The 21,529-nt window shown below is 40.6% G+C and overlaps 1 protein-coding gene across 1 annotated transcript in view; it reads left to right on the top strand.

The window, feature by feature from the left end:
• The window catches only part of EPB41L3 (erythrocyte membrane protein band 4.1 like 3), a 95,327-nt gene that overhangs the window by 57,100 nt on the left and 16,698 nt on the right, over positions 1-21,529 (top strand). The window contains 8 exon segments of the mRNA XM_017738253.1: positions 1,468-1,543; positions 3,069-3,287; positions 3,606-3,693; positions 7,197-7,349; positions 9,400-9,497; positions 10,831-11,006; positions 13,094-13,314; positions 21,353-21,406. Coding sequence (XP_017593742.1) covers positions 1,468-1,543; positions 3,069-3,287; positions 3,606-3,693; positions 7,197-7,349; positions 9,400-9,497; positions 10,831-11,006; positions 13,094-13,314; positions 21,353-21,406 — 1,085 coding nt within the window.

Here is a 21,529-nt window from a genome sequence, read left to right as displayed (position 1 = left end):
GAATGCTGCTGGGATTTTTTCCCAGTGGTTGAGAAAGGCCTTTGGTTCACACCCTGTTAGTTGTAACCCACTAACTTGCACAGTGTTAGGTTTTATTCCAACCCCTGTAAATATTAAGTGAAGACTGCTTACTCCTCTACCTTAACCGTTTGTGCTATTATGATGGGTTTTATAATAGGTTTGGTTTATTTTTTATGTGCCAAGGAATAGGTTTATAGGCAATGGCCCCTGTCCATCTGTTAAGGGACCAGGTGTCACCCCCTGGCTGCTTTCCCACCTTGGGGCTGGTCTACTCCCTGGTGGGACCATGCCCCATCCTCACTGCCAGCCAAAACTTCCTTTCACCATCTTTTATGGGCCAGGAAAATGGAAAATATTGTAAAATCAGGGACTCCCAAAGTCTTTCCAAGGGCTGAAGTCCTGATGGTGAACGTCAAAACTCTTCTTGCACATTCAGAGAATCATTATACTGTTTGGATTGTATGGGACCTTAAAGATCACCTAGTTTCAACCCCTGCCATAGGCAGGGACACTTCCTGCTAAACCAGGTTGCTCAAAGCCCCATCCAACGTGGCCTTGAACATTTGAGCCTGTTTTCTCAGATATGTGGATGGCCAAAGTGGATGGTGCTTTGCATGGGATGGAATTTCCTTGTTGCTTGTAAGAACAGTGTGGTTTGGGGTTTTGTTATTGCTTTTCATTTGCATTCAAGTCATGTGCTAGTGTAACCAACCTTTTTTTTTTTCAAAATAGCTTCTATATTTACATACCACGTTCAACTCTTTTTTAAAATCTTGATATTATTTCTTTACAACATTTAGAGCCAACACTCCAGAAATAATTTTGCCAACTCTGGTGATACAAACCAGTATCCATCCCGTGGGTCAACTAAATTTAGTGAAATAATTAAATAAGTGTTCCCCAGTGCTATGTATTTTTTCAGTCATACTCTCTGTGTTTGTCCTTGCAGTTTTGTCTGCACAGTAATTTATGTCTGCTGAAGAAAGGACCTATGTGCTGAGGCAGCACTCTGAGAGGATTCTGTGAGCTGATTTGGGCAGCTAGGCCTCGGCACATCACCCTGCTCCAGAGCCCATTTGTATTCTGGCTTGTGGTGTTTCCAGCACCTCTGTGTTTTGGGTTATTGGTTTTTAAAGCTTGTACAGACTGTGTGGTGCTTTCTTTCAATAAACCTTGTTCTCAGACGGAGGGGTTTCTTTAGTGTTAGTAATAAATTACTGCTCACTCAGTGTCCTCACTTCAGTGGAAATCCTACTAAATAAGAAAAAAGCTGTAAAATCTGATCTAATACAGTATCTTCAGTATGACATGTGGGAAAAATATTTAAAAACCTGTTCTTATTAATTGCTTGTCTGGGATATTTTTAAGTCTGCTGGTGATTGAATAACATGAGCATCTCTGTTTGCACTTGCAGTGTACTTTCAGTCAATCTGTGTTCTTTTCCAGGTGGTGCTTGGCAGTTTGCGTTTAATGTGAAATTCTACCCTCCAGATCCTGCCCAGCTATCTGAAGACATTACCAGGTGTTTTAAACATTAAATACCTTTTTATAAGTGGCTTAAAAGCTGCTCCTGGTAGCACTTACACTCTAATTATCCAAGAAAAGAAACATGTTATATTCTCATTGTCTTTCTTTTTCATATGAGCTTATGGAAAATATGCAAAGCTTTGACAGAAAAGACAGTGTGAACAGTGTCTATCCTCTGTGTTTTGAAGTATTTTGTATAGTTTAACCCTAAACCTCTAAGCTTTTTCAATATGCATATTCCTTAGAGTTGATTTTAATTTTCCCAAAAATGCACGATGCCCATTTTTGCCAGTGGTAACAAGTTATTACTGTAAGTAAAATCGTAACTATGAGAGGAAAGAAGTGAGATAATGTGGTGAGATAATCATGACCATACTGAATCCAAAACAGAGCAAGCAATGAACCATCCCAGCTGAAAGCAAGACAGATGAGAATAAGCATGCAGGCAAATTTTGTATATCATTTAACAAAGTAAGCAGCCAATGTGCATGGAATAGACAATATGGTGGTAATGAATAGCTGCTCCCTGCTCTCAAAGTCACTTAGCTCTCCACTCTACACCTCTGCTCTCTGGTTTTGTATTCAGATTGCAACCACAACAAAAAAAAAGAGCAAAACCTCACCTGATGTCCTCCTTGGAAGGAGGCACAAAGTCTTCGAGCCATGATGAGTTTTTGTGCCATCAGCAAACTGTTCCCCAGCTTGTTGCAACATTTTGCAACCTTTGAATATTTTTAACCTTCAGTGCTTTATGGACTACTTGTTGCTTTTAAGGTAGCACGAAGCCTTTGGCCTAGATCAGGGTCCCTGTGGTAGGTACTGTGCAGAAAGACAGTGTGCCAAAAGTTCACACTTGAGCAGAGGACTTCCAAAGGAAAGGATTGCTTTATTCCTCTTCTGACTCTTTAATTTCCCCTGGGAACTCTGCCTTTTCCACCAAACCAATGCTCTTCACTTTTTTTTCTGTTTTCATCTATCTGGTGAAACCTTTCACTGCATATCTCTGTGGTTTTAACAGCATTTACTGTTTAAATGTATTTTTGAGAAAGCACAACAGGTTGCTAAAGAGACAGCTGACGTTTTTTGAATGACTTGGAGTTCAGCTATTCTTAAATGAACAGTATATGAGGTTTTAAATTATTTTTTTGTCCTTAAAGAATTATCCAGTAGTTTTATATCTTAGTGATTTATGATAGAAATCTAGTATGCTTAATGGGTATTTCTTCGTCTAGGTCATTAAACAAAGTAATAACCTGTTTTATTAAGAGATCTCCATGCTGCTGTGTAAAGATAAATTAGGTGTTCCTACTGATAAATTAGGCAAGAGCTTGGTGTTTTGGGGTTTTTTGGGTTGTTTTTTACAAAATTATTATTGTCCTTGTAAATGGCTGAAAAGCTCTGGGCTTGGCTGTCTGCAAATTCCTAATGGAACCGAGGCCTCTTTCCAGTGCTCGGGTGGCACATCTTTGGGGGCAGCAGTGGAGGAGCCCTGTCTGAGCTGCTTTGGTGCTCCCTTGCAGGTACTACCTCTGCTTGCAGCTGAGAGATGACATTGTTTCGGGCCGGCTGCCCTGCTCGTTCGTCACGCTGGCCCTGCTGGGCTCCTACACCGTGCAGTCAGAGCTCGGCGATTACGACCCGGATGAGTACGGCAGCGACTACATCAGCGAATTCCGCTTTGCACCAAACCACACTAAAGAGCTGGAGGACAAAGTGATCGAGCTGCACAAGAGCCACAGGTAAGCAGAGGGAATCGGTGTGAGCTCTAGCCTGCTTCAGGTACTGTCCTGGTGCATCAGGAGAAGTTAAATTCTGCAGTGGTGTACTTAATATTCTTCTGGCAAGACTTCTCTCTGTGTGTCTTTGGATAGAGAAGGGCTTTGTAGCATGAGAGGTAACAGGGTCTGCACTAGAGCTGTGGCTCTGGTAGGTACCCAGCTACCCAAGGGGTATGGCTGTAGTTCTGACAGGCTGAAAATGTTTTCCAGCTGCTGGATTTTCTTTTTCTTAATTCTGTTTTCTTAATATTTATGCTAGAACTGGTTGCTTTTCCACAGGGGAATGACACCTGCAGAAGCTGAGATGCATTTCCTGGAGAATGCCAAAAAACTATCAATGTACGGAGTAGATCTCCATCATGCCAAGGTATGTACTTTGGTTTTTTCACTGGCCATATTTCCCCTGTGGCATAGTACTTGAATCTGCATGAACTCCCTGATTTATTTTTTCTTGTGCTTTTGAGACAGGAATTTTGTGGGATGAATCATGTGTCATTATGAGGAAAGGTGACTCACGGGATAAGTGTAAATATATCTTTTAACCATAACATAATTTAGCCTATAGATTCAAAGATGTTGCACATAAACTTTCATGTTGATTAAACAATGCTATCTGGAAGGAAAATATTGAATGGATGGAGAGATGAGGAAGGATTTCAGAAACTGTCCAGAGCCTGGTCAATTGTCATTTAATTCAGCTACATTTTCTGGTTTAATAAGGCCAACTATGCTATCTTAACTGGATAGGAGATCATTTCTATGCTGCAAAGGACTTTCAAGCAATTATTTAGGTGTGCTAGAGACCTAATCAGATTGATGGTAATGGGGAGACAGCAGCTTGTCTCTTTCTTGAAGTGTGGTTGTTGCGGTTGACAGGGAGGGCAGTAATTCTCCTGGAAACATTCTCGATGATCAAGTAGTTTTTCTAATCATCAGCAGCCTAAGTTATGAATAAAACATGGTCATTCTTACTGTGGCTTGGGAGAGCCACCTATTAGCCTTGTGTTGGGTGTCTGATTTTTTGTTTTAGGGTTTTTTTTCCAAATAATTACTATTGTTTTCTTCACTCTGCAGAGTAAGACTAATGGATTTTAACATTTTTGAGGTTAGCAAGCATCCTTGGGAAATGAATATTGAACCAAGGAATTCTGCCCTGTGGAGAGAACTGTGTTTTCTGTAAAGGTCAAATTATTGTGAGCCTGTTTTTGTGCTGCAGCTTTCAAGCTACATGCTTTCAAGAACTGAGATAAATTTGCAGCTCGGATCTTGAAAGAGCCTGCAACTGTATCCCTGGGGCATTTCATAGGAGCTGTGCATGTGTGTTACAGAATTCAAGGCAGTCTTTTGTGTTCTGTTAATTGCCTTCACTGAAAATGAAGAATCTGTGTACAGCTCAATAGGCAACATCTACTAGGAGGGATGCCACTGCCTTCCCTGTTTCCTGGAGATACATACAAAGTCTTGAGGCACATTTGGAGCAGAGAGAAATGGATTGGCAAATGTCACTCAATAGCTTTTTTTCTGATGCAAAGAAATCCGCAAACCAGCAACCAAGTGGATTACTGTTTTAAATAAGTTACAGGCTTTGTTACTGAAGATTTTGCATAACATAGCATTAAGGGCTAAGAATTTTTTCAGAACATTGGGGAAAAGCTGTGAGGTTTAAGATGGGATATTATAAGATAACCATTTTATTTATTCTTTCCTAAAAAAGTATTAGTATCCTGGTTTGCTCTACTTTTTTTCATATGGAAAGACTCAGAGCGAGAGAACTTGGTAGAAAAGTTAATCTCTCTCCAAACTGATGCTCTTAACTTTAAAAGGCTGTGGTGGTGACCATGTTGTGTTTGTTTGTGGATTAAGAAACCCGACGGTCATCTTGAAAGCTGAGCTGAAGGTGGGAAAAGTAGACTCTGTGTGAGGAGTCATGTTTAGTTTTAATTAGGTCTGCCAGTGAGATTTGATGGTGTCAGACTAGGGAACAAGTGTCTCTGTGCATCCCTTTTGGAAGTCGTGCCATGGCAAATGTCTCTATGTAAATGTCAATTCATTAAGGCTGTGCCAATATCTTGGGTGTTGGACACGTTTGACTCACCAGCTCCCATTAAAAGTAGTTCTCAGTTATCCAATGCAAGACTGTGATGAAAAATGTGTTCAAATAGACAGATTTGTCCTCTGGGCTGTCACCATTCTGAGGAAGCCCCCCCATCCATATGCAGAGCTAAAGGGATGTGCCTCGGACATTACAGCTAACAGGTTTCTGTCCCATATAACCACATGGCTCCTGAAAAAAGCCAAATTCTTTTACTCAGATTTCGTTTTACACTAGTAGTATCACATTGGAAAACAGTCTCTGACACTAACAAGTAAAAAAAGTCTTGAATAAACCTAGATCTGCGGCGATGGTGGAGATGAGGGAAGAAGGCATTTCGCAACAAGTTTTTGAGAAAGTGTATCGAAAAAAGGATGGCACCTGCAGAAATGTGCCATGTATGAACACACTTGCATTTCAGGCATTCCCCAGGCAGTGTGATTACTGCAATGAGACTTTGTTTTTCAGAATGTATTCACTGTATTTAGACATTGCTCTTTGCTTAGGAAAGTGAAACTGAAGTACACTGAAAAAAATTAGCTTTGTCTTTTCTGTAGTGCCTGATGGTGATACCACACAAGAGCTGTATTTAGAAAAAGTATCTTTAAGTGATGGTACCATCATTGTTGGAACATATGTCCTCTGTTGGTGTGTTTTCTAACACTGGAGTGACTTTGCGGCACTGTTTCTATGTTGTGATTTTAAAACTTTTTTTCATTTCAAGCTGTGCTGTAGCTGTTTCATCGTGACTGACCATGCATACCATTGTGTTGGTCTTGAAATGTAACCAGTTTTTCAACAAGAGCCTAAAAGATGGCTGGCTGAGAAAACCAGAGGAAAATGATGGATTAATTTCATAATTATCATAGGGTGACATCTTCATAGCTTCTGCTATCAGGTTTTTGTGACCTTAGGTTATTTAAAAATGATTTGTGAAGAACTCAGTACTTTAAAGGGGACTCTTTTTTCTCTATCAGTACTAGTACTTAGCTAAATGAACACAACAGTGGTGGAAGATAATGAAGATTGGTTTTAGACTATGTGAAGACTTCTATAGGAAAGACAAATCTATATTTCTTACTTAAAAAAATACATATTTATGTGTATGTTCTGATAAGATTGCGGACAAATGTTTTGTTGTGCTAATGTGTCTGAGCTACAGCCTCCTGTCAAACGTAGGTTATAGCACAGGCACAGTCGCACACTTTTGAAAAAGAATCTTTTCTGGTCCAAATGCCCAACTTTATGCCCACTGGGCATTTCAAAGTGAAAATACTGAGCAAAGACACAAGAGCATGAAAGAAGCTAGCAAACGTACTAAAGCCAAGATGAACAAACTACAGAAGAAAAATCTGTCTAAGGATTCACAAGGCTTAGTCATGGAGATGAGTGATACCAAGAGAAATAAATTTGTATGCTGTCATACTTACTTTCAATCTGGTATTTATGCTAATAAACCTTTTTTATTATGCTAATAAAACTTTGCCATATGATTGATACAATTCTTTTAACGACGTCTAAAATTTCCCTTCTCCTTTTGGAGTCTTTGTAAAACATAAGGAAACATTGGAAACCCTCAGTTTCCTTCACCCTGCCCAACCTTACTATTATTTGCATGAATGCATTCAGTGAGTAGGGTAGCGCTCAGAAATCAGGTCACTACAGCTGATGCATTAAAAAGATGTAGCTCAGATGGAAACACAGGATACAGGAATACAGTAGTACTGTAGGATGCAAGGATAGAAATACTCAACAAAATGCATTGCTTGCCATTCCAGGATTCTGAAGGAGTGGAAATCATGCTAGGAGTCTGTGCAAGTGGGCTCTTGATATACCGAGACAGACTCAGAATAAATAGATTTGCCTGGCCAAAGGTTTTGAAAATTTCCTACAAGAGGAACAACTTCTACATCAAAATCCGACCAGGGGAGGTAAGGGCATCCTGATTCTCTTAAGTGGATGAACCTCTTGAAGAAACATGAGTTTTTACTGATTTGTTGACTTGTTTTGTCTTATAAGCTTTTAACATTCCTCTCCATTTATATTTCCTAATTTATGCTGATTTTCATATGAAAGGTTAGGTATCTACTTTCTTTAAAATACAGGTAAAAAACTTCTTTGGTATTTTTCTGTTTATATCCATGAACTACTATAAGGAATAAGTATGGCCATCTGCACATAAAAAGCTCATCCATGTTATGAATATTTTGGGCATTTAAGAACAGTATTGCTTATTCTTGGAGAGCTTGTTATCCTCCCTCATGTTGCATATTAAATTGGCATTTAGCTCACCCACTGAGAGATGTAGACCGGCCATACCAAACTTTATAAACATACCAGACCAGTATATTTACAGCATTTTGGGTAGCTTCACACATTAGCCCTCCCAAGCCCACAGGAGCTCCTGTTCTGGCTCTGGAGAAGGGGGATGTGAAACCTCGTACAGTGAGTGCCCTCTCGTGGCTCAGCCGGATGTGAAGCAAATACCGACCTCATGGGCTGAGCATGCGCTCACGCAGAAATCATGGATATCATGGCATGGTTTGGGTTGGAAGGGACCTTAATGATCATCTAGTTCCAACCCCTCTGCCATGGGCAGGGACACCATCCACTAGACCAGGTTGTTAAAAGCTCCATCCAACCTGGCCTATAAGGTGATAACTCTTAAGAAAAACCTCAGGAGGAATTCAGGATCATCACAGACAAAGGAGGATTTCCATTTTAAATGATGGTACAATAATTGGTCTGTGATAGATGAGAACCCCATATCCATTTAGAGTGTGTAGCAGGACAGAAATCACTTAGATGAGGACTGGCATTTGTCCCCTGATGCAGCCAGTGTCTCTGGGACTGACTTCATAAATGACCTGGGAAACACTGGGGTCCCCCACCACCGAGCCTGAGCCTTTTTTAGAGTCCTAAACTAAAGTCCACAAACCTACATGTCCTGCCTCTCAGCAGACACAGTTTTAGTAACCAAATTTCCAGTCTTGAGTTTGATTTTAAAAACCCAAACAAATAGTCACTGGCATTCCCAATGCCTGCACTGAAGCCCTCCACCACTGCTACCCTGTTGAGCTCTGCTGGTCTTGGCACACAGCATCCTGTGACCAGGCCGTAGTTCTGTGTGTAAAATAATCAATGCAGCCTCTGTCCAAATTACGTTTGATGATAATGTGATTCACTATCCCACATGTCATCTTTATTATTGTGTTGTTTCCTGCCTTATTTCCCTGCCAGCTTCCATAGGGATCCAGACTTCCTTACAAGTGCCCTTCTGCCTACCTTGCCCCCATTACAGCAACTCTATTTTATCTACTCAGCTATCTGCATGTAGCCATCAACATGTTACAGCAGATACAGCTGGCACAACTTCTGCATCAGAAATGGGTAAATTTGCAGCACAATCTAAAAAGGTCTCTTTGTATCTCCAGACAACTCTTTTCAATTACCTGTCTTGCCTCATCCTCCTCAGATGAATTAGCTCTAACCACTGTGATTTACTAACAGTAGCACTTTCACTGTAAATCTCCTTAATCTAAGGCTGTGTGAGACCAAATCAGTCCCTGAGGACTATTGTTCACCTCCAGCTATTACCAGGCTTCCCACTGTAGTTTAAACTGGTGAAATTTATTCAACAGAGTTAAAACACTTGAATGATGTTTTCTCAGAAGTCTCCCAAGTCTTAACTGGTCTCTTTGTTACTGTAGGGTATAAGACATCACTGTCACCGTAAGAAATCTCTTGCTCATAAACAGTGTTTCCCCCCAGAAATGATCCTCAAAGGTTGCTGTAGATTATCACTCACAGCCTCCTTCCCAGAATTCTTTCTGTTGAATATGTATATATGTGGTTATATACATGAGCATATACGTGCACCCTTGCAATGAGATGATGGAGGAAATGAAGATGAACCTGTGTACACTGTCTAAAAATAGATGCACAGCATCAAAAATATACTTATTCTTTTTTCCTACCTAGTTTGAGCAGTTTGAAAGCACTATTGGGTTTAAGTTGCCAAATCATCGTGCTGCAAAGCGCTTATGGAAGGTGTGTGTTGAACACCATACATTTTTCAGGTATGTGGATTTCTTTTCCTAAAGGTGTGATGTAAAAAGATCAATTCTGTCAGCAGAGACAAAACCCTTCAAATCAAATTGTCTTTTTGATCATGAGGTACCTCTGAGCAGATAAGATATTGCTTCTTCAAAATTTGAGACGTTGCACCCAAATTATTCATACTATTTCATATAGATACTGCTTAAAATCAGCATATGGTCCTAATTAATCATTTTGCTTTATCTGTGCCATGATATTATCAGCTGCTATAATTAAAGAGATGAAAGACTCTGCTGCACCTACTGCATATAAGCTTGCATAGGGAGAACAACTTATATGGAAGATTGCCGGGGGATGTGAAAAAGAGTTTTAAAAAAAAGGATATTTTATTTAATTATGTATGAAAGTACAGACAGTAGTAGGTGGTGTATTTTTTGCTCGCCCAGAATACCCAACCCATAGCTGTAATTTTTGGATTACTAGGGAGTTTTGCAGCTTTTTTTTTTTTTTTTGACTTCTAAGAAGAATTGAGAAAACTTTGGGATAGTGAAATAAATGCTGTAATTAGTTTGTGCTAAGATAGTAATTAAAAAGATATGTGACAAGGGAAACCCAAAAGGGTGAGATTTTCAACAGTTTTTAAGGGTGTCCAGTGCTTAAAAACTCCCTTTGGGGTATGTTTGGGAGTACTGAAGAATTTCTCTCCTTTCTTAACTCTTGGTTCAGGCTGTCTGCACATTCATATGAAGTGCAGTCTTCCCAGCAAAAGATCTAAAGAGAAACAGAGTGTGCATTTTTGGGGTATTTTCTGATTTTTAATGACAAATCAATGTCTGAGACATAGACTCCATAGCAGGAGAATGGCTTTTTCAGCCAGCTACCGTGTCCAAAACACAGAGGGTGGGAGAGCTCTAACCTGAAAAATGTCTACACCCCTGTGAATGAATGCTGCCTGGCATTCACTGGCAATCAGTTCTGGCCCTGTCTTCAGCATAACATCACCATGTTAAATTTGAAGAGATACATCTGCATTTCAGCCCAGTTGGGGCCTCTGATACAGGGAACACTTATTTTTAGTTTTGGTGATCAGAAAATAGTAAATATGATTTTCAAGCATGAGGGAGCTGAGTGATTCTTGCCCGTTTGGAAGAACTCACATCTACAAATGCTTTAGCTAAGTGGTTTTGTCATGCTGTATGAGGGGCATCCTTTGACTCCCTTTTAGCCACAGACCGGTGAGGCACAGGTGACCATGGACAGTGATACCCAGCAGTCGTCTTCTCTCCTCTGCAGAAACAGTAGACTGATTTTGGAGGAGGGGGAATAACAGGTGCACTGCTTGGTGTGTTTTAGGCTCCTGCTGCCAGAAGCACCTCCAAAGAAGTTCCTCACGCTGGGCTCCAAGTTTCGCTACAGTGGCCGGACGCAGGCCCAGACGAGAAGAGCCAGTGCCCTCATAGACCGTCCTGCACCTTACTTTGAGCGCTCTTCCAGTAAACGTTACACCATGTCTCGCAGCCTAGATGGGGGTAAGGTCCTCTCAATTGACTTTGTCCAAAGTTACCATCACTGCTTTAGATTAGGTATAAACCTCATCATCTCATCTCCTTGAGATTCAACTGAGTGGAGGCTGTGAGTACCTGCACGTTCACTGCAGGGGTAGAGGAGGATGTAGAGAAATTCCATGCTAAATGTACTGATGTGGTCCTTACAAAGTGTTTGCCTGGAGGATGTCCTTTGGAGACCACTCTTCACAGAGCCTCTGTCTTGGCCCTGTATCTGCTTTCCTGCTTTGGGGAAGGATGGGATGGACCTGCCTGCCAAGGAATTCAGGTTTCAACACTTTTTCGGGGTTTGCATGAGTGACTGTTTGGGTTTTGGTTGAATCTGGGTTTTTTCTCCTGTGTAGGTTTTTCACTTGAGTTTATTACGATCCAGAAATTAATTATTTCCCTTGAGTAATAGCACTTGATACCAATTACCTCACATCCTGGTCTGATGAGAACTAAGAGACTTTTTCATATGTTACTTTTGAAGGTATGAAATGGAGAGTAACATACATAGGTTAATAGTACATCCTTACTCTCTTTATCCTTGGTTCATGGAGGTCATGGTTCTGCTGCTGGCTTTGGTTAAATCAGTGTGTAATTCAGAGTATCAGCTACTTCCATCAGCTATTACTGATGTCAGCTGTTGAGTAAAAAGAGGTTATAGTTTTGTAGTTTATTTTTGTAGAAAAAAAAAAAGACTGAAACTAAACTCAGGTTCATTAGAGATTAAACAAAAAGGTGAATTCTCTTGCAGAATATCACAAATTGCAATGAGTATAGTTGGTGGTGGGGACAGGGAGAAGCTTTGATTTAAAAGTACAAGTGACAAGCCTTTTTCTCTCCCTCTAAAGGTGCTGCTTGTCATTAATTATTTTGGAATCTTCTAATTCTGATGTGCTTCTTGCTCGTTACCAAGCAACTGGTGACCTGATTGCTGTGCATGTGTTTCAAAGCAGAAATTATCCTTCTGCATTATTTTTTTGTAACATCTAAACAAGATGTCTCCCTCCACTCCCTTTGCTTTCTCCTGCTTCCTAAACTTAGTCCCAAGAGACGAGATACCTGAAACACTTTACCCAGCGTTTGTTAGACCCTGCAAGGTTTTTATGATGTTAATTTGCCTAAGTGTAAATGGGGGAAAGAGGTTTTTTTAGGCAATGCTTATGATCTCTTCACTAGTGTTACTATAATGCAGATGTGTCTGTAACATTCTGCATTGTGCTTACATTGTGACCCAGGCTCTGTCGTTTCTTACAGATGCGAGTGAGTTTATAAATTTGAATAATCCTATTGGTTTAGAAATTAGTTACCCAATAGTCAAGAGTAGGATCTGGGCATATGTTAAAGTTTTGATTACATTCTATCTGTAAAGGTACTATTTCTTTCAAAATAATTTTTATATATTTAAATTTGGTAAATTATTGAGCACTTGCATCCTAAAATATTCTGGTTGGGTCCACTGAACTGAACGTCATCACTTTGCAGAATTTTTTATCATAATGAACTCACCTAACTGGCAGACTTTAGTACTCAATAATACAAGGATTACATTTCTTTTTTCTCAGGTATTATGCCTGTGTTATATCAATATTGTCATTTTCTGTAATGCAGCACATTACTAAATCTGCATTTGATCTGCATTTTTATATTCTGACAGATTTTAAAAAAAACATCTCTTCCACCCCCATGGCTGATATCATAGCTGGTTCTCCTTATGTTTCCTGCCTGATAACTGTGGCAACGCGTTGCTTTTTTTTGCCTGGTGTTTTACTACAGTAGTAATTTTAATGGCTTGCTAGCATTTAACAACTGTGTAATGCACACATTAGCTACAGTAATGTGTGTATACACATCCAGAATGTATGTGTATGCATATAAAAGCTATGAGCTTCATTTCAAGTAAACAGTTTATTTAATGTATGCACATGCTTCTGGTTTCCTGAAACATGACATAGTTGTGTTTTCAGCATTATCTCAAATGTTTTTCTAAACCAGCTTTTTTAATTTTATGCAGCTTCTCAGCAAAAGCTCTTTCAGATTTTCCCTCTTTAAATATTTGCTTTTAGCATCAGTGAATGAAAACCATGAAATGTACATGAAGGATTCTGTGTCTGCTGCAGAGGTTGGTACTGGCCAGTACGCCACAACAAAGGGCATCTCTCAGACCAACTTGATAACCACTGTGACTCCAGAGAAAAAGACAGAAGAGGAGAAAGATGATGAAGAGGGCAAAAAGAAGAGAGCAGAGGAAGTCACCCCGATTTCAGCAATACGCCATGACACCAAGGTAGAATTTTCAGGTTTTTGTATGAAACAGAGATGCCTGGAGAGTGCTTGGAGAAACACAGAATTTTTAGGGAGGGAGGGGAAAGAGGAAATAAAACTAGTTCCGTGAAAGAAATATAGTATGTATATATATGTGTCTTGAATCAGTGTTTTTGTAGTCCTTTCAGTTTTTGTATGATGTTGTAAAAGTTAGTTCCTGCCTTGGACTGTTTTTTGAAATATGTTTAAGAGTCAGAATGGTGTTTTTCACACAGCATTCAACAGCTCTTTAGGAAATGCCCAGAAGTAGCCCGGCGGTGCGTGTTTGTTCTTCTGGTTTTCGGTCATGTTTTGACTTTAGAATGGCCATCCTGGTTTTTTATTTTCACAAGGCAACAAAATCGTTCTGTATTCTTGGATGTAGCTCTGTGCTTTAAACTACTGTATTTTCCTCTTATACTTCTCATAACACCAGTTCCTTGCATGAATTTCAGTGGGCATTTTTTCTCTATTAACTTCTGGATATTAATCTGCTGTTATAAACAATTTTTTTTCTGACTTACAAAAGCATTTACTTCACTTGTGTGAAGTTTGTGTTGAAGAAAGCAGTTTTTATTGATGGCTCTCTTCTCAGTTATTAAATTTGAGTCATCCCTTGTCATCTTCAATCCCACCACTGCCACACACACATGGTTGTGCATAATATCTACTGAGATATTAATACAGGGTAAACCAAACAGGGGGATGGAGAAAATAGTGAATAGAGATTGACAATGAAGAGAAATATGACAGAATAACATTCAAAAAGTGTACTGTGGAATGCACTCGCTAAACAAGTAAGGTTTACCCTCATCTTTTAGAAGGAAAACCTTTACACCCTCAGAACTGTCAAGTATGCTAATGTTAGAACCTGAACTTCTAGCTTTATCACACAAGGCCACGATGAGCTACATAGCAAAAGGATCAAGTCCTTGAAAAGAGTTGCAGTTAAGGTGCTGAAAACCAGAAACAAATTTAGTTACCAAAGGTTTTCTTTTGAAAGTGTGTGCTGTAATTGTAGCATTTAACAAAATTTAACTGGGGTCTCCTTGAAACTCCATTAGTTTCTGCATGGAGAAAGACTGATGAAAATCAAATATGTAGAAAACACCCAATAGAATCTAGTTCTGTTCCAAGTGTTTGTTAATTTAAGTCAATGGAGGGATCAGTTGCATTTTGAGGATCATCTATCTATTCCTTATATATGGCTAAAAATACTCAAAGATATTTTAGGACACTGTTTTGATGGAACTCAAAAATGCACAAAAGATTGATTTTTACGCCCACTCAAGAGATGAGTTCTGTTTTAACCAGTCATAAGTAGAGCTTCAGTTCTGTAATCCTGTACATATCTCAGTCCTGCTTCCACATGGACCTGCTAACAGATTTGTCTTTCATCATAAAGAGAATAGGCTCTCAAGAAATGCAACACAAACTTGAAATCAAATCCCTTTTTAAGGGCATATAAATGTTTTAGGTATGTTTTCAGCTTTTCCATTAAGACATTTTGCCTTTTTTTTATCTATGTGTATTTAAGTACCAGAAGTTATTCTAAATATTAACACTGTAAATATGTCAGTAAGTGAATAGTCTGTATTAGAAAAGAACACATTTACTTTGGACTTTTTCTCTTTACAATATAAAGAGAAGTTGTGTGTATTTAGCTCACATAAAAACCTGTGAGTCCATCAGCATTAAATTTTGACTTGAGCTTACTGCATTAAACCCATAAAGACGTTTGTAAGCAGTTTGAGCTAGGCTTGGTTTTGATTGCTCAGTTTGGGAATACAGATTCCTTGAACTGATACATTGTTAGAGAAGAGAGAAAAGGAAATATTAAGAGGAAGGAAATGTAATTACTTGGCTTACGCCCCATTCCTACCATTAATATACCTGGTAAAGTTCGGGCTTAGTAGCAACGTGTGTCTGAAACTTGGATCTGCTTTTTGCCTCCAGTTCAACACCAGCTTGAACTGGAGGCAAATGCTATTTTGGCTTTAAAGTCATTTTGCTTTTGGGAGCCTGGAGTGAAAGTGAAATGGCTATTATAGTTCCTTGGGGAGATGCACTATGGGTGGAGCAGCTCAGGCACTTAGGGTTTGGTCATGGATCCAGTGGGCCACTTCAGCTAACTGTGCCTGGTGGACTTTGGCCAAAACATCTCTGATGCATCAGCAATGTGGCAGATATGCATTTTGGTGATGACAGTGGGTTTTGTCCTTCTAAAGAGCAGTGGTGGCTGCTTGCAGGGAGCGTGTGAAATGTGAATGATTCTGCTGAATCACCTCCCTCCTCCTACCAATTTTTTGTCCTCAAATGACCTGAAAGGCCAGTTGAATACTGTACAAGTGGCATATCAAAGCAAATCCTGCTTGTTGGTAGCCAGTATTCCTGGCATTGTGGTAAAACTTGTAGCAAAAGCATCGGGGGCATTTTTTCCTCTTCACTATGGGTAAAGGGTCACATTTTCATTATGAGGAGATGTTGCTTTGTGGGGCATGGGCCTCTCTCTGGCCAGCCCCCTTCAGATCCCCAGTGAGAGATAATGGGGCCTGCTGAGCCACAAGACTCAGCTCCCTTCTTTCAGTGTACGGCCGAAGAGGTGGGAGCGTGGAGGGGCTGGCAGGGTGCATGGGTGGGAGGGGTGAGCCCCCAGCACTGCCTGCTCGGGCTCACGGCAGGCAGAGGTGAGGGCAAGGCTGTGGGGATGCCCAGCAGAGGCCTGTGGTGGGAGCCATGCTGAGGAACTGGCTGCTGGGGTAGCTGTCAAGCTGTTTTTTTCCATCAGTAGCAGCTGATGAATGGATTTATGGTTCCCCCACCAAACTAGAATGTGTTTTAGTTTGGTTTAGGACCTAGATTTTGTTTAAATACTGCAATGGAGGAATTTAAAGTCCTTAGAGTTGTAATTATTGCTGCTTGGATTGTCCAAGGCATAAATGTGAAGCATCTGGTCCCCACTGGGTCTCCTCCTGACTGCAAGAATGCTGTCACAAGTAGTGCTGGTATTAGAAATACGTTTCCTTCTTTCTTTTTTGCTCTCCATGTACTTCATGTTTGAAAACTCTTTATGCTCGGAAGCCAGTCTTGCAGTAAGTGGAAATTGGCAGAACCTGAAACTCCCCATGTGGCCATGGAGGCTTTTATGTAAATCTGTGCTGCAGAGGACTAGACAAATGCTGAATCAAAAAGTTGCCTTTTGTAAGCTGGAAGTGTGATTCACTGATACCTATGGTGTGCGGCATGGGAACATGCACTGTTTAATTCAGTGGAAAGCTGTGGTGTTAAAATACTGTTTATAATTTGATATATATAATATATATTATTTATCATCACGGAAGAAAATTAACTAATTACAGTTTTCTTTTTGTCCTTTTGCTTTTGCGCCTTGTTTGCTGCTCTTTCTCTGTCACCAGCCATCTTTGCTTGGCACTGACTCCCACCACTCCTCACCATCCTCTCAGCCTGGCCCCCATGTATCTTCAGCCAAGCTTCGCAGGAGATGCAAGGAGAGCACTCGGACAAAGTCCTTAGGCTGTGAGGCCCCCAAAGAGAGCGCTCCAAAGCACAGCGAGTCGGAGCCAGACTCTGACAGAAAGGGGCGAGTTTGCTCCGCCGAGCAAGACATGGCTTTTGGCTACAAGCAAAAAGCTGGAAAGGGCGGAACACTGTTTTCCTTCTCCTTGCAACTTCCAGAGTCATTTCCTTCCCTCCTGGATGACGATGGCTACCTGTCGCTCCCTAACCTCTCCGAAACCAACCTCCTGCCTGCCAGTGTGCAGCACTACCTCCCCATCCGCTCCCCCTCCCTCGTGCCTTGCTTCCTCTTCATTTTTTTCTTTCTGCTCTCTGCCTCTTTCTCAGTGCCATACGCCCTCACTCTCTCCTTTCCTCTGGCTATGTGCCTCTGCTACCTGGAGCCCAAGGCGGCCTCCTTGAGTGCCTCACTTGCCAATGACCTGAGTGACAGTTCAGAGGAAGAGGTGTGTACCTCGGCATCGAACACACTCTTTTTCGTGTTCAGTGCTTCAGTCCTAACCAGTGTTAGATTGCTGCAATAGTGGTCCTACTTTCAGAGCCTCATTTCTGTCTGTGCTGATTTGTTAGAAGGTTTTTTTTTTTTTGGTTTGGGGGTTGTTGTTTTTTGGTTGTTTTTTTTTTTTTCTCTTCTTTTTTATTTTTTCCTCATGCCGGGAGTATAGCTTGGAGCCCAGGGTTAGGCACAACACTGTGTGGAAGTGGCTTGACTTGAACTGTGTCAGCTGGTGCAAAGTGACTTGCACTGAATAATAAGACCTCTTTGTTCTCTCTATCAGTTTCTACTAGGGTCAGAATAGTTATCTAAACAGTGGGTATTAAGTATCATTTTCTGCATAATTACTGAAGCATGGGAATACATGCATATGTATCTACATTTATTTATTTAACTAGCTACCCAACAATAAAGAGCAGCCTCACCAACTTCAGTATGCTCAAAGTCCAGATGTACTCAGCTTTTTGCAAAAGGCTATCAGCTGTAGCTGAACCCCAGAAAAGGCTTTCTGGTCCAGCGAAACCTGGATCTCGATTTTCAGCCTTGATCCCATCTCTGCTGCAGATTAAAATGTTTTTCCATGGTTAAATCCAGTGTATCAGTGAGGGGTCAGGTTGGGACAGCTGTTCTGCAGCTGTTGCGGGAGCACGCCATGTGGGCTGTCTTGACATTTGCAGTGTTAGATTAGCACAGCCAAAACTGATGCCTCAAGCCATGAGGGTCATCACAAGCAGATGAACCAGCTGCAGTAGGAGTCTGCAATGGTTCTGGGTACTGTGGATGTGATGGTATATCCAGAAGTAGGAGAGGAATCTGCTTAAGTAACAGAGTAACTGGCATCTCAGTTACTTATGGAGCTGGAGCCTGATTATTCTTTGTTGACAGAATAAAATTAGGAGTTCAGGTTTTCCTTGATTTTCTATTTTTCTCTTCAACTTCACATACAAAAGTACCATTTTGCTTTGCATGTAAAGAAAAAAACCCAATCAGATAATTGTAGACCAGCTGGCCATGTAAAAAGCCACCTTGGCCACTTGTCGATACCATTGCCGTAGTTCTCTTCAATAAACCAGCTTGAACATCTAAACATTTGTGTCATCTGCTGCTGTTGGTTTTGTAAGACTTGGTGCAGGACTTCATTTCCTTTTTGTGGAAAGCCAAAAGTCACATCAATTTGTCTTGTAAAAACATTGTCTTTAGATGCTTTTGGCTCTGTGATGCCTAACAACTAAAAAATAATGTGCAGTTTCTGATAAAAGGCATCCAAAATGTTGCTGTCTCATTTCTTGTCCTCGTTTTGAGACTGCATTTAGGTCTCAATTTGCATTAGCTCTACACTTGGATTAATCTAATAGCAGTAACAGCATTAATATAGTGCCAGCTCCAGAGGAAATAATGAGGCAGTGTTTATGTAATACATTAGTCTGTTCCTCTTTTAGAAATGAACACTTCTTTTTGTTAGTGAAGTTAGGAAGTATTGAGCATAAAAACATCTAAAATAGGCATTTTAGTATCGGTTTTTTATGAGGGTGATTACTCTGGCAGTGCTTCCTGGCAGACAACAGACTTGTGCCTAATCCACGGGGTATTTCTTGTTCAGAATATTGCATGAAAGTGAATATGTTTTAAACTCGGGCATGTCTGCATTACATTGGCAAAACAAATCACAGCAATTACGATCGCAAGGTAGGGGGGGTGCAGCCGCAGCACATCAGAAGAAGCTGCCTTCTGTCCTGCTCCAGCCCTCACCCACCTGCCAGCCCCACCTCAGCTGCACCACAGCCTGTCTTGGAGCTGAGCCTGGCCTTTCTTACTCTTCACTCCACAGGAGACCTGCCTTGCTCAGCCTTAATTCACCATTCCCTGCTCTGTGATAACTCCAGATCTTTATTGCAAGTAACTCCGTAATGCTGATTTTGACTCCATGGCTGTTGATTGGCTTATTAGCAGATATGTATGTTGCAATAAAGCAAGTTTTAGGCTTTGTTTAGTATTTCATTCCACTTACGGCAAAAGAAATAGGAACGCTTTTTTCCCCTCCCCAATTTACAAAAGACTGCACACAGAGATGCAGAAGACCACGGCCAGGAACCTGAACCAATGTCATACATTGCTGACCTTGTTCTCCCTTGAGCTATGCATCTGGAGTCAGTCCGTGCAGTCAAAGACAGAGTCTCACCCCTTAGAATGCATTGGCTTCTGTGTTTGTACCTTAGGAGCTAATTTTCTATTGACTTCAAGTTCTTAAATGAACCCTATGTGCCAGACTTGTGTTACAGTGCCTTGACACAATTTTTTAATTCATTTTAAATGCCTAGATTCATTAATTTCTCTTTGTTGCTTTTTTTTTGTAAATAGGAGTGACAGTGCATACATTTTTTTTCTATCGCCATACCTTTACAATTGCCTATAGTGTTATAAAAATATGGGATCCTTTGCTAATAAAGAAACAATTTTCTAGCACTTTAGTGAAAGCCATTGGACCAGCCTAGAAGACTGCTTTGACATTACACTTTCATTTAAAAATCAATTTAGTCTGTCCCATGAGTGGTCATTGCTTGAAAAATTTCATGTAACTCGCATTCCTTAGCAAGTAGTGCAAAATGCTTGTTTATTCTTCTGCCTGTCATACAAACAGTACAAACCCTTCAAAGGAAGGGATGAATAGAAAACAAAGCAATGAAAAAAAATCAAAACGTTCTAGTTGTCAGAAAATGACAGAAGATTGGAGGAAATTCAAAGCTAGGACTGATACTCCATCTACCAGTAGATTGGTTTTTTGTTCATGTTCGTACTGATGTGATTGGAGGATGAGATGTGTTGTCCTGGCTTTAAATTGCCTGCCTGGGTTACTTTAGTTTATCTAAGGAGCACAGAAAACCAGTAATGAAAACCAGAGCTTTCACTGCTATGGAAACAACTTGGATGTGCCAGTCTGGGGCAGTAGGGTGCACTTTACTTACTAGTTTTCCATATGCTTGCCTGATATCAGAGTAGTCTGTTGATCTCTCATCTCAGCCTGTACTCCACTCCACTCTCTATTAATCTTGACACTTGCGTTGTCCGCTAAAATGTTCTTCATGGTGTCAAGCAAAGCAGGGATAGATCAGTCTGTGCAATGCTGTGCTTTGTTTCATTTTTATCACCCATACCTAGTAAGTGTTCTGGGGGGTGGGGGAGTTACTTTTGTTTTTCTCCTGCTTTCATCCATATTCTTAAATGGAATGAGAAGTATTTTTTTCTTCTTTTAATGGCAGTTTTCTTTCTTTTTACTATAATTAACAATTATCAGCTGCTCTTTATTGGAACCGAGTGGGATCTGAGCCTTACCATTACTCCACAGACAGACAGTAGATGGGCTGGGGGTACAGTCATTTGAACTCCTTGGTAATGCAGACAGCCTCATGGTGTATAAATGTGGAGACAAGAACAACTTCTGTACAAATGAGGGGCTGAAAGTCAGATGACTGTTAAAGTAGCTTTTTTTGTTGTTATTGGGTTTTTTTAATTATCTTTTTCCCCTCCGGATAAAAAATTTCACCACCACTTGATATTGGCTAGAACAAAAATTTGTTTAATAATTTTCTGTAAAAAATTATTATGGGAGGAGAAGTTTGTTTAGAAAATATTGGCCACTTTTTTTCCCCCCTTTTTTTTTTTAAGCTACCTGGCTTTCTTAAAAAAAAAATCTGATATTCAAATAACACTTTTCCAGTAATGTTTTGTTTGGCTTATAAATTTGTTCCAGTAAAGCCATATAACTGTGTACAGTACGCCTCGAGTCTTCCTCTGAGTCTGTTCTGTTTACTAATATAGCATTTTTATTTTGCTTCTTTGACATGTGCGTTGTTTGAAAAGCAATGCTAATGCAGTTCACAGGGATGTTGACTTTAACAGTTCCCCGTGTGAGCCGCGTGTACTGATGAGCTGGGTTTATTCTTTATTCCTGCCTTCCTCTCGGGACCCGGGTACTTGTCTAACCCAATAGACTGACAGTGAGCAGACGGATACTGCGGCTGATGGTGAGACCACTGCCACTGAGGTTTGTACAGTCGCCGGCACCCAGCTATGGCAGGGGAGAGCGTTTTGCCTCGTCTCTTCCCGAGCCTGGGCCTCGGGGCTAAACCGCATGTCTGCTACGGCAGTTCAGGATCCCTCCCTGCGC

This window comes from Corvus brachyrhynchos, unplaced genomic scaffold (genome assembly GCF_000691975.1).
Source record: "Corvus brachyrhynchos isolate BGI_N302 unplaced genomic scaffold, ASM69197v1 scaffold106, whole genome shotgun sequence".
Taxonomy (NCBI): domain Eukaryota; kingdom Metazoa; phylum Chordata; class Aves; order Passeriformes; family Corvidae; genus Corvus; species Corvus brachyrhynchos.
Note: the sequence above shows the minus strand (reverse complement) of the source record. Positions and strands in the feature narration are given on the sequence as shown.